The sequence below is a fragment of the Globicephala melas genome, chromosome 16 (assembly GCF_963455315.2).
Source record: "Globicephala melas chromosome 16, mGloMel1.2, whole genome shotgun sequence".
Classification (NCBI taxonomy): Eukaryota; Metazoa; Chordata; class Mammalia; order Artiodactyla; family Delphinidae; genus Globicephala; species Globicephala melas.
Genome location: NC_083329.1, coordinates 8,124,664 through 8,137,904, shown reverse-complemented (window position 1 = coordinate 8,137,904; position 13,241 = coordinate 8,124,664). Strand labels below are relative to the sequence as shown.

General features: G+C 50.7%; 1 protein-coding gene across 4 annotated transcripts in view; it reads right to left on the bottom strand.

Annotated features, from left to right (window-relative positions):
* Positions 1-13,241, bottom strand: part of CPXM2 (carboxypeptidase X, M14 family member 2) — a 154,912-nt gene that overhangs the window by 28,982 nt on the left and 112,689 nt on the right. For 3 of the 4 annotated variants that reach the window (XM_030831987.2, XM_030831990.2, XM_070043840.1), the window contains 3 exons: positions 12,976-13,115; positions 10,759-10,858; positions 4,569-5,908 (listed from right to left, as the gene is read on the bottom strand). In XM_030831987.2, coding sequence (XP_030687847.1) covers positions 5,655-5,908; positions 10,759-10,858; positions 12,976-13,115 — 494 coding nt within the window. In that variant the 3' untranslated portion in view covers positions 4,569-5,654. Of the gene's footprint in view, positions 1-4,568; positions 5,909-10,758; positions 10,859-12,975; positions 13,116-13,241 lie in introns of those variants that run through there. The other variant, XM_060286060.1, reaches the window with a different exon arrangement.

Below are 13,241 nucleotides of genomic sequence, written 5' to 3'. Positions count from 1 at the left end.
TCTTCATTAGTAAGCTCCTCATGTTGCACAGCAAGGAGTTCAATGAAGTCATCCTCTTGCAGATCTAGCTGGAAATAAAGATACTGTACTACTGTACTCTATACAGTAAAGTACACAAAAGCACAACCACTTGTAGAGGATGCATGCACATGAGAGCATACGCCAGACACCTGAACTTACGTGACTGGACATGTGAATGCGTGTTCGCATCTTTGGAAGTTCGAAACCTGAAGGTTTGTATGTGGGGGACTTACTTGTATTCCCATTCTACAGATGAGAAGACTGAGTCACAGAGGTTATATAATTTACCCAAGGCTGTGCAGGGACTAAGAGGCAGGGCTGGCACTACAACCCAGATCTCCCGGCTCCAAGGACCAGGCTCCTAAATACTTTGCTCTACAATGAGCCAGAGGTGAGTGAGAGAGGCTTGAAGGGGGCTCCAGAAAGAGGTCCTCCCACGGATGCTGACAAATGGACCAGATGTAGACACAGTCCACTAACGAGGCACTAATGAGCATGAGTGGAGCCATTGTCCCCGTTCCTCCGTCAGGTTTGCTCTTACGGTAGATTAGGTAACAAGAAACCCCAGCGTGATGCTGAACTCAGAAAGCTGACCAGGCTGTGAAGGACACGGAGCTGCACCTGTGATGAGCATCCTTCACTGAAAATCAAAATGGGGCCAGGAGTCAGGGCAGCACCCATCTGTTCAGTCGTCTGAAGTGGACAGAGAACTACGATGGCAAAAAGGCATCCAGAATCAGGCCCAATAGCTTCTTCAGGGCTTTATTGCACATTCCATCAGTTCCTCACTGACAGTTCCCCCAGACAAGCTGATCAAATAAGGGTTACCATCTTTCGTCCTCTGATTTCCCAAATGCACCCCGACTCCCAAGGCTTCCATCACCTTCTTTGCTCCTAAGAAAGTCAGGCCAAGAGGCACAGACCGTAGGGCTGCTCCAGGACCCAATTACAGTGTTTCAGGAGGGCAGTGGCAAGAGCATTGCTCTGAGAGTCCTGCCTCTGCCATGGGCTGAGACACAACTTTGGATACTTTGTGCCTCTCCATAGGCCTTGGTTTTTCCATCTCTAAACTCAGGGGGATTGGGCTAGTTTAAGGGATGGAAACATAAGGAATCACTGCTGTCACCCTCTTCCATACCCATAGCAGACACAGCTAATCAACTGCAGCATTCTTTCCCACTGAGCCAGGACTTTGCCTCAGAATCTTTCTTAACACAGGGCTCCAAGCAACTACTACCGATAAATCAGAATTGGCCTGCAAGAGGAGACTTGGTTTCCATCCTTGGACACATTGATCTTGAGGTGCCCTCAGCTCTAAAGACATGTCATTCTCCTCTGTACATACCAGAAGGCACTGGAAGACTCTATCCCATGGGCTCCAGCTCTCTGATTTTATTTTTCTAATTTTTTCTGGACTCCTTATGTCTTGACTGGGAACTTGGAGCTGGGTATGGGGATACCAACATGAAGTGGCATGGGAATTTGAGCTTCTCCAGGCAGGGTGGCGATCGCCAGGGCCAATTCTGAACCAGCAAACCTGTGATACTTTTCCAGTCCAGCCACCCAAATACCAAGTAAATACAACATCTTTTATACTACATCATGATTTAGACATTAACAACACATTGTAATAAAAAGGAACAAAATTGGGTCATTTGTAGAGACATGGATGGATCTAGAGACTGTCATACAGAGTGAAGTAAGTCAGAAAGAGAAAAACAAATACCGTACATTAACGCATGTATGTGGAACCTAGAAAAATGGTACAGGTGAACCGGTTTGCAGGGCAGCAATAGAGACACAGATGCAGAGGACAAATGTATGGACACCAAGGGGGGAAAGCCATGGGGGTGTGGGGGGTGTGTGATGAATTGGGAGATTGGGATTGACATGTATACACTGATGTGTATAGAATTGATGACTAATAAGAACCTGCAGTATAAAAAAAATAAAATAAAATTCAAAAAAAAACCACATTGTAGTTTTAAAGTTGTTCTTAATATCTTTGTTACACAAAGTCTGGATAAATCTTGGGGTTTCCTGTTAAAGTCATCAAAACTGAGCTCTGATCCCTGAAGGACCCTGATTTGAGCAGCTCCTTAAATGCCTTTTAACCAAAAACACAGGTGGCATTAAAAAGAGCAATGCTGCAGTGGCCACCTGGGCCCCGAGTGGGAGAATCAGGATAAATAGAGGATTCTCTGCCAGAAGCAGAAGTTTTGTGTTGATTTTACCCTAAAGAAAGACATCCAGATGGAACGCACAACCTTCTATAAAGCTTTCAGACACGCTTCTACGCAGTCAAGTATTAGACTTACTTATAAAAGTGAAGACTCTCGGGCTTCCCTGGTGGCGCAGTGGTTGAGAGTCCGCCTGCCGATGCAGGGGACGCGGGTTTGTGCCCCGGTCCGGGAAGATCCCACATGCCGCGGAGCGGCTGGGCCCGTGAGCCATGGCTGCTGAGCCTGCGCGTCCGGAGCCTGTGCTCCGCAACGGGAGAGGCCCGTGTACCGCAAAAAAAAAAGTGAAGACTCTCGAAGAAGTAAAAATACACTAAATAAATCCAAGTTATGGAGTTTTAATTTCTGAAGTCGCATTTTCTTAACTTATAAGGGACTCTTATAAACAACGCAGCACATACACAAGGCTAGTTCAGTTCCACGTGTATTTACTGAACACCCGCTGGGAGGAAGAAGCCGAGCCAGACTTGTGGGGCAGAGACAGAGGGGGACGACGTTGTTCTTGCCCTTGGGGAGATTCTGGGACAACAGCAGCGGGGAGAACCAGAGGTAAGATGACCCCAGTGGAAAGGGATGGAGAGCGGTGGCCCTGAGAGGCCCCAAGGGCCCTGCGGGTCTGTCCTAATGCATCCATGTTGTGAGACGGAGGAAGGCTTCCCGCAGGAGGTGGCATTTGAGAAAGGCCTTGAGAGGAGCAGGAAGGTCTTCAGCTGTGGGGAGACACAGGAGATGCAGAGGCCCAAGGCCGCCCCTAGGCAAGATCCGGGAGGAGTAATTCTGGCTGAGAAGCAGGGGAGAAGTCCGGTTGCAGAGCAGCCCTTCTTCTTCGGAAAGAAGAAGGTGAAGGAAGACAGCCTGGGCTTGAAGGCCCAGCTGGGAGGAGCCGCTGAATTATTATGGAGCCAACGGGGAGCCCACCGACGGGGCTGCGTAGAGGAGCGGCTCCAACAGAACAGAGCCTTAGGGATCTGGAAGGTCAATTCTCCACCAGAAATCAGGGGACGCCACAGCCAGACAGGCCCCGACAGTGCATCCAGCCCACGGGCTTACTTTGCAGGAGCAGATAAGAGACCAGAGAGGCTGTCTGGCCGAGACCACACGCCAAAGGGTGGTGCCAGGTCTGGAAGCCACAGCTCCATCCTGCAAGCCCGAGACACCTGTCAATGGGCTAAGTCTGAAGACAGGCCTTGCAGAGGACCAAGAACTGCTGAACGCGGCAGATGGCATACTGCAGCCCCAAGGGCTACAAGGGCCACAGCCCCATTGCTAGACGGTGGCAATGAGACAATCACCTTGGTACTAAGTGTGGGGACCTGGCCTCCCAGTAGGACCTGGCTGGAACCTGACGATCTACCGTTTGCTGATGCAGTTGGAATGGTTAACCGCTCTGAACTGCAGGGCTGACTGATCATTTCAAGGGCTTTATGGAGAGCTATATGGCGAATAGCTATATGACTACTGAATGTTAAATTTATATTAATTAAAATTATGTAACTAGAAATGCTTTTCCCAAGTTGCATGAGACACATTTCAAGTGGCTCAGTGGCCACTTGTGGCGAGTGGCTACCGTGTTAGACACACAGAATGGAACATCTCCATCACTGCAGAAAGTTCTACTGGGCACTGCTGGTTTATAGCAGGGGTCAGCTAACTATGCCCCAGCCTGGGGCCCAAATCCAGCTGCCATGTGTTTTTGTTTTTGTCTTTGGCCGAGCTGACTGACTTGTGGGATCTTAGTTCCCCAAGCGGGCCCCAGCAGTGAAAGCGCGGAGTCCTAACCACTGGACCACCAGGGGATTCCCTGCCACGTGTTCTAATAAAGTCTTACTGGAACACAGCCATGCCCATTCACTTATGTATGGTGTAGGTCTGCTTTTGTGCTGCAAGAGCAGAGTTGAGTACTGGTGACAGAGTCTTTACTTACGATCTGATCCTTTATACGAAAAGTTTGCTGATCTCTAGTGCAGACTGTCAACAAGTGACATGAGGATCTTTTCTGGAAAGATGCTCACTGGCGGACCCAGGAATTACTAGTGGGACCCAAGTGTCAGGATGACTTCACCCCACCACAGGCCCCCCTGGGGAAGGAGGTAGGGAACACAACGCTGGCAGCATCACTACGGAGCTCGACGCGGGTGCAGGATGCCCCTCCCCAAGCAGGCGCCTTCTCCAGGGTGACTGCCCTTCTCCAGGGTGACTGACCGACCTTCTCTAGGGTGACGCACCGCAGAGACAGGGGGTGGGACGTGGTGTTTGGGCGGCTGCGAGTCTACCCAGGAAAACCACACACGAGAAGGAGCTCACCGTTTGCTTTCTTTATTTTTCTATTCTTCCCAGGTCAGTGAGGCAGCAACATTAATACAAAGTGAGAAGAACTGTTTTCTTGCACGGCAATTCAATAACCCCTCTCACACCGAAGCTCACACACAATTCTAAGAGCTTTTCATCAAACTCGGTCTAATCTGCATGGTCTGGCATCTCACATGCCAAAAATAACTCCCGGAGTGATGGCGGCCGGCTTCGGAGTGCTCGTTTCCGGGAAAGGAGGACTATATTGAACAGAGAGGGCTGCCAGTCAGCCTCCTTCCAGCTCTTTTCAAGTCCTAGCAGGTCAAAGAGGAGAGCCAGGCTAATTGCTCTGGTTCCTTAGGGAGGTGGGCACCTCCTGCTCTCCCCACCCAGGGAGCCCCCAGAGCTACTGCAGCAGTGGGAAGTTTGGGGGGTTCTCTGTGGACCCCACTGCACGCCAGGAGCCCCAAAGCACGTCTGCTGCCCACACTCACTCTTGAATTATTTCAGCCTTTCTCTCCCCTTCTGTGCGTGATCCTTTGTTGAAAGGGAAAACAAACTGATTCAAGAGGCCGACTGATGCTCACTTAGTAATGTCTCTATTGTCAACAGAGTGCAGGGTTTACCTGCAGCAGCGTGGGATGTCCTGGGGCCAGAGAGGGTAGATTCTCTTAGAACGCCCGTGAGCATCTCGAATGGTAACATTTGGGACAGCAGAGCCCTGGGAATGCTGCCATTCTAGCCATGCAAATTGCAAAGGCATGGGGAACTCTTGCTGTCGCGCAAACAAGAAAAGCACCAGATTCCCTTCCTGTACAGCCAGGAGGCCCTCAACAGGCAAGCTCCTCTCTCCCTCTCAGACTCCCAGGATGACTTGCTGAATCCTCCCACCAGCCTTCCTCTGCTGCCCTGCCCAAGTTATTTGGATAAATGGGAACAAAGAAACTATCCTAAGCCTCCCCTCAGGACCAGCCTTGCAACGTACACATACTCCCAGGCCTTCTTGAATTACAGAGAAAACAATGAGGAGTGAGTCCTCTATGGTGCTACAACCAGGGTGGTTTAATTTGCAGGGGTCCAGGACATGACTCAAGAGTTGGGAGGTCACCCGCGCTGTCGTCTTTTCCGCCCCCGCAGCTTCAGCCGCCTGGCTGGCAGGCTGACGGGCTGCTTCCCGAACTTCTCCATGATCTCTCTGATCCTGGCCAGGTTGGTTTTGCTGAGTGTGAAGTCGCACTGTGTGGCCCCCATGTCATAGCCGACTATGCAGTTCTTGGTGGACGAGGTGAAACCTTCTGCCTTGGCCGTGACCATGTACTCTCCGGGGTTCAGAAGGCGCCAGTAATCCCCATCACTGGCTGTGAAAAGAAAGCAGGGGAATTCAGGGCAGCTCTTTTCTAGCAGCGATATCACCAGCTCTGTTATTCCAAGACCAGCCTCCTGGCCAGAGACAGACTCACGGGCAAGCAGTGTGGAATTTGAGCCCCAGCAGATGCAAATTCTTGATGCATTTTGGAAGCCAAGATGTTTTCCTTTTTGGAAACCACCTTAATGGTTTTAACAGGAAGGGGACTGGGGTGTAGGCTCCCCGCAGTGTTAATACGCATGAGCAGAGATGGAGAAACAATCGCTAACATTCCTTTCTCTGTGACAATACACACCATTCATTATGAACTTGAATGTCTGAATGGTATGCCCTCGCCACAGAATGCCATCTTGAAAAGCCATCTGTGCGTGGCTTCCTGGCTTCCCTTAGCACGGCTATAAATACAGAATAGTAGTATAGGGGTGGGGCTCTTCACGTCTGAAAAAGAGAAGGAAAGGGCTACAAACGACCTGGGGGGAGGCCCCAAGGTCCACACCTCATTCCATGGTCCTCTATGAAGCAATGGAGCAGGTACACGTGGACGTTGCAGGCAGAGTCCCCTGCCCCTCCCCCTGCCCCGGTTACACCATTGGTCAGGCACCCAACAGGCACCTAACTGGACCCGGGTCCATCCTTAACTCAACGCTAGATCCTTGTTGCATAAAGTGGGGTTCTAGGCCAAGGCCACTCCTCCCCAGGGGGCCTACACCTGCTGAGATCACTTGGACCCCTGCCATTAAAGAGGCTTCGAGACAGAAAAGGAGACATCAACTCCCATGTAGCACATGGAAGGACGACGCAGGCACCAATCCACTGAACCCTCCAAGCCAAGTTCTGATGTAGGTTGTATAATGATCCCCTTTTCTACATGAGTAATTGGATGCCCAGGGAAGTGTCACGTGCTGCACAAGGTCACACAGCTAGTGATTAGCTGGTCTTCCCAGGCCAGGTTTGTTTTCTCTCTTATGATGATCTGTCCTGCCCGGTCTAAAGAGAAAAGGCTGCATTTGGTGAAGTGCTACATAGGCCCGGGAAAGTTTTACTCATGTGAATGAACCCTGATGTCCCCTAAAGAATGGAAGAGAACTCTGTGTGAGAATATTTATCTCCCACATACACGCATATAACGCTCCGAAGCACCATGTTTAAATTCACATCACAATCTTTATGCATCTGAGACGCCCCATGCAACGTGGTGAGCTCACGAGAGCACAAGATGTCATGAAAAATGAAATACGCAGGCAGTGGTTCGCCACACGTTTGCACAGTCTACTACCTGGTAAACAGGCCTCAATGTGAGCGTCCCAGGCACGCAATGCAGGCAGACGGCTCCCTGACTTTCTCAGCACTGCACCCTGTGTCTTCCTGCAGTGAAAATGCAAGGTTCTCAACTGAATAAAATGCCACTCGGTGGCTTTTCAGAAGCCGAGAGGCACGCCCAGCCGTCTTTGTCTTGCTATCAGACGGCCGGAGCCTCCTGGGCAGGCACGCGCTGAGACGTCTCTCCGGGCTCCCAGCTCCCAGGCACACCTGCTAGAGCCGCCCCTGCACCCCCCAGACCTCCCTGTCCCGTCTTGGCCCCGTGTTAAGCTGTGGGCTCCGTAAGACCTGTGGCTTATTCTTTGCCACTGAACTGTGTGTTTCAGTCATGTGTCCTTGATGAATGCCAGCTGGATTAAGTGGGATGAAGACAAACAGACATGAATACAAATGTGCTATTAAGGTGAGAAGTTGTACATATTAGCCTCAGCCACTGTAGGTACTTTCTCCCCACCAACACCGGAGTGGATTCGTTAAGGCCAAGAACCGGCCACCCGCCAACTAACTTGATAGAGGCCGCTGGAGGACAGACCTTTCGGTGGGAGTGCCCACCTCGAGAACACACTGACGTCAGTCTGAAACACCCCCAGGGAAGGGGCAGCCCAGGTTCTCACCAAGGGAGATGTTCAGGAAGCCAGGAGTGAAAGAAATCCATAATTAACACGTGCTTGTCAGCTCTACTGATTCAAATTTATAAGACGGCTTTGTAATTCTTTTTCTCCCCAAAATAGCAGAAGGCTCTCTCCTCATCCTCTCCCCAATCTGCCCACCTTTGCTGTGCTGGCCTCCTTCTTTTCACATCTCGGGGCCCTGTCCGGGGTGTGTTTCGGGGGTGAGTGCTCTGTGGAGCTGCAGGGGGAGGTTGGCACCCAGCTGGCATCGCCCAGCATCGGTGGACGGAAGGAACAACCCAGGCCCTAACGAATGGCCATTCATTAGCAGGTCGGGTTACCGTTCCCAAACAAAGGTCAGTCACGTGGCATTCTGAGCCAGGTTTTGGGCCAACAATATTTACATGCATTTAGAAAGCATCCTTACTAGCTTCTCTCCCTGTGGAATCCCACTTAATATCCCTGTTTATTTTATGCAAAATCCCTCCTGGAATAAAACTTGTCAGATCACATAAGCCTCAGACAGAAATCAAGGCAAATTCAGAGCTTATGTGGAGCAACGAAGGACCCCGAAAGCAACGCAATAAAGAACCATCCGTGACACACGGGATTCCTCTGTGATGCGAACATGCTGGGAGATTATTTTGTGGGGAACGAAGGGAGATGGAGCTGCATTTTCCATTAGCTCATCAAAACTGTCTCCTTGATTACAAGGGCTTTGAAATTCCGAGCCCATTAGGCAAAGCTCTCTCTGCTGGCTTGTGGGCCCCTGGGGACATTTTATCTCCCACTCTGTTTAAAACTCTTATTTTCTCACATTGCCTACAAAAGACTAACAGTCCAAGGAATGTTTCAGGCTCTTTTACAGGCACTCATTAATAATGTTTAAAATACAAGGCCTACGCAGAACCAGATCAAATAGCCCCTTTCATCCACAGTGATCACCTGCACCTTGCAGGTCTGGCCCGTGACAAGCTTACAATCTGCATTTGTTGAATTAATGAATGAATAAGTGAATAAGTGAATGAGTGAATGGATCAGTGTATGCCTGCCTATGTGGGGCAACTACGTACCAAATGCCATGCTACCCAGTGTGCAGCCTTGTGGTCAGTGGCTATAAGACCCTGGAGGACAAGTGGACGCTCAGGAAATATGGCTGCATGAAGAAACAGGCAACTACCTTGAAAGAAGGCGATTCAGGGCATCACACCACAGTCTACTGTTTTGTGGCATTTCACCCATTTACAGAATAATTGTCCTTCTCTGCTAGGCACGTGAGCAGGTAGCCTGGTATTGAAGAACACCTGGGCCAGGTGTGAATCTCAGCCCCACCCCCATCCTAATGTCCTAGAGCCTCTGCTTCCTCACAGGTCAAAAGGGATCACTTGGGGGAGGACAGGGTGTCTTCATGCATGTGACCAGCCAGCGGAGAAAGCGGCCCTTCTCTTGTTCAGGGGGAACAGCGTGGGGCAAGGCAAGGGGGACCACGTTGAGAGTCTCAAGCTCTTGCCTCAATCCCAGCTCAGCCTCTCTCTGTGCATCTGGGAAACGCCACATAACATCCAGTGCGGCTGGCCACCCCGGCACAAGGAAGCTCTTAGATCCCCAGGCACAGGTCAGGCCAAGTTAGTGTCAAGTCTTGTTTCTCCCAGTTCAAGTGTGTCTGCAGGCTGAAGAGATCTCTTTTATGGAAATCACGGTTTCCTTCCTCTTGCTGATGATGACCCTGTTTGCTACACCTGGGCGGGACCTGCCCTGGGTTGAATGATGCCCTGCCCCCCACACTCTCCAGTGGCCCACATCCTACTACCCAGGACCTACGAATTGACCCTATTTGGGAAAAGGGTCTTTGCAGATGTAATCAAGGACCTCAAGATCATCCTGGATTATGTGGATGGGTCCTAAATCCAATGACAAATGTCCTCATAAGAGACAGAAGAGCAGGCGCTAGGAGGAAACGGAGGCTGGAGTGATTGCAGCCGAGGAAGCTCAGGAATGCCTGAAGCCACCAGGAGCCGGAAAAGCCAAGAGGGATCCTCCCAGGGGCTCCAGGGGGAGCACGGCCCTGCTGACACCTTGATTTCAGACTCCCGGCCTCTATAACCGTGAGGGAATAAATTTCTGTTTCTTTAAGCCGCACAGTCTGTGGTCATTTGTCATGGCAACCACTGGAAACCAATGCAGGACCCAGTGCCCTGCTCACCGCAGCTGACAGCAAAGCAGTATCTGATGCAGTGCTCCCCAACGTCGCCCCCACCCCACCATGTAGGAAAACCTCTGCGTGCAGGTTTAAACATGCCTATGGGCACACCATCTCCAACAGAACGCTCGCTGACAATCTGACTTAAGCATCCAACCGATTCTGTTCCACGTGCATCTGTCCCTGCATCGTACTGCAAACATCAGCCATCAGTCAAACTGGCCATTTCTCACTTCCCCCTGGACACGCCAAGTGCCATCCCAGGTGACGAGAGTCCTGGGGCACGAGGGTAAGCCTGGGCTTGTTTTCGTATCATAATCGGCCAAGAATAAGGCAGCCCTTGTGCAGATGCTCGGTGTCTGCGGGCTGCTTCCAGCCAGCGCTGCGGCTCTGGAGCAAGAAGGGAAACAGCACGCAGCTGCTCCAACGCCTGAACCCAAGCCCCACCTGCCTCCTGGACCTTCAGTGGGTCCTTCAACCTCTCTGAGCCTCTGGTTTTCACCTGAATAAGGGACAGAGAGAAGCCAGAAAGCAGAGGCTGAACACCTCGCTTTCCAGGGGCTCCATGGAAAGTTGGAGAAAAGAGACAATAAGCCAGGTCAGAGGAAGAAGTTTCTGGGCCTCAACTTGTGGTTTTAACTCAAGTAAAACACTTCAAGAAAATGGATATTTCCTCTTGAGAAACAGTTCACACACATTATTTGTAGTTACCTGTTCGGATGTCATGGTTAACGCCCTCTACGGAGATAACAGCATTTGGAATTCCTTTTCCGTGCAAATCCCTCACCAGGCCTTTGATGCCCCGATGAACCTGCTCGACAAACAGGAGAAGCAGATGAGCTCACCGATCAACCGGCACGGCCAAGAGGGCCAGAAACCTAGCCCAGTGCCGCCAAGAGCCCCCCACAAAGCTACGTCTGGCTCAAAAGCTCCCCGGCTCGGCATGGATTTGGTGTGTAAATTTCTGTATTCCTTTTGGGTCCATCTACTGGAAAGTCTTCCACTGGAGTTAAAATATTCCAGAGGTTTAGAAAATATTAGGATCTGAGATGGTTCATAAAAGACACATCCAGTAAAAATGGAATTTAATTTTTATAGGCACATTTATTTTGACTTTCCTGGACTCTACAGACTTAACACATAGACTTTAAGAGTCAAAGAGGGGCTTCCCTGGTGGCGCAGCGGTTGAGAGTCCGCCTGCCGATGCAGGGGACACGGGTTCGTGCCCCGGTCCGGGAAGATCCCACATGCCGCGGAGCGGCTGAGCCCGTGAGCCATGGCCGCTGAGCCTGCGCGTCCGGAGCTTGTGCTCCGCAACGGGAGAAGCCACAACAGAGAGAGGCCCGCGTACCGCAAAAAAAAAAAAAGAGTCAAAGAGGAGAGAAAAGACTCAAAAGCATCCCTGTAAAGTACAGTTCATCCGCAGGGCCCTTCCACTGATGAGCTGTGTCACATGACACACACCAACTCTTGAGCCTCGTGCCTCAGGTTCCCCCATCCGAAGATCCAAGATGACATACCATCGTTTCCAGTGACATTCTTTATACGTATTGCTATGCCTGGGCATTTTATCCATAGGAGGCTCTTTGGCTAAGCTGGGATCATCACGTTAGAATGACTAAGGCCTTTTCTCTCTTCGTTCATATATGAAATGAAAAATGAGCCTTCCCTTACAAAATTCCAGAGTGGGGATGGAGAGTGTGCTCATGGCTTCCCAGGACGGCAGAACAGGTTCACACCCTACTGTGCAAGGAAAGTGGGCTGTGGGCTGTGGGCTGCACTGACCCTCTCAGGATCCTCATGGATCAGACTTGGACGCTAAATCGCAGTGCCAACCTCTGCCACCATGAGGAGGTGCAGGTACCAGGAAGCTGGCAGCCCAAGCCCTTGGCTGAATGCCTCTTCCGACTCACCTATGAGAACCCATGGAAGAAGGGCAACCTCCCAATACAGCCTCAGCATCTTACTTCCTAATGAATGTGAGTCACGGTAGTCATATGAAGTTCCACATTCTTTTTATTTCTCTGGTTCCTGGGAGTCTATTCCTTGTAGGGGCATGGACGTTATTTGGTTAGTTTTCGTACCAAACTAGAGCCGATTTGCTCAATGCTACAGGACAGGCGTATCCCTGAGAGCAGGAGGAAAAGAAGGCGTGCGAGGGTCCTAGCATACATGGCAGGACTTCCTCACCAGCTACAAGCAGAAGCTCAGCAGGCACTTGTTGGAACTCTTCCCAGGTGACACCCGACACCTGCAGCAGTGACTCCTCAGCCTCCGAGCTGTTATGGGCTGAACTGTGTCCCCCACAAATCCATATGTTGAAGTCCTTACCCCCAGTATCTTAGAATGTGACTGTATTTGGAGATAGCATCTTTAAAGAGCTGATGAAGCCCTAAGAGTGGGCCTTATAATCTGACTGGTGTCCTTGTAAGAAGAGGACATTTGGACACGCAGGGACACCAGGCATGTATGCACACTGAGTAAAACCATGTGCAGACACAGTGAGGAGGTGGCTGTCTGCAAGCCAAGGAGAGAGGCTGCAGGATGAAACCAACCTGCTGACACTTTAATTTTGCACTTCTAGCCTCGAGAACCATAATTTCTGTTGCTTAAGTTCCCCAGCCTGCATATTTTGTTACGCAGCCCTGGCAGACTAATACAAGGGGCCTGAGTATGCTGGCTGGACAAACACCCCTTCCCCATGGGGCAGCATCCTAGAACCCTGGAAGTAGTCTCACTTACCATGAACCAGTGGGAGCAAATGACATTGACTTAGAGCTCACAGACAACAGTTCCTTCAGACACTGTAGTCGCTAGCCCAGGGTGATGGCCACCGTAGGAAGCGCTAATTTGATCTCAGGCTTTTGGCCATCTCAAGGGCTTCGTTCACTAGCTACACCCCATCACGGCCATGTGCCCACGTCATACCTGCTCCATGAACACGATTAAGGATTCCCGATTATTCTCCCACTCCTCAGGCAGCTCGCTCTCATGCGGGTATTTATCACAGCCCACATAGATGGACAGCTCGAAGCAGTTGGTGTGAAGGTAGCTGAAATCGTTGAGACCTGCCGAGCCAACCAGACAACGTTTTAACTGAACAGTGCTCAAAGTGGCCCTGGGAGACAGCAAGAATGTTCAAGAATGTGATTCAGAGGACTTCATTTGAACAAGGAGGTATCAAGTGTCTACTC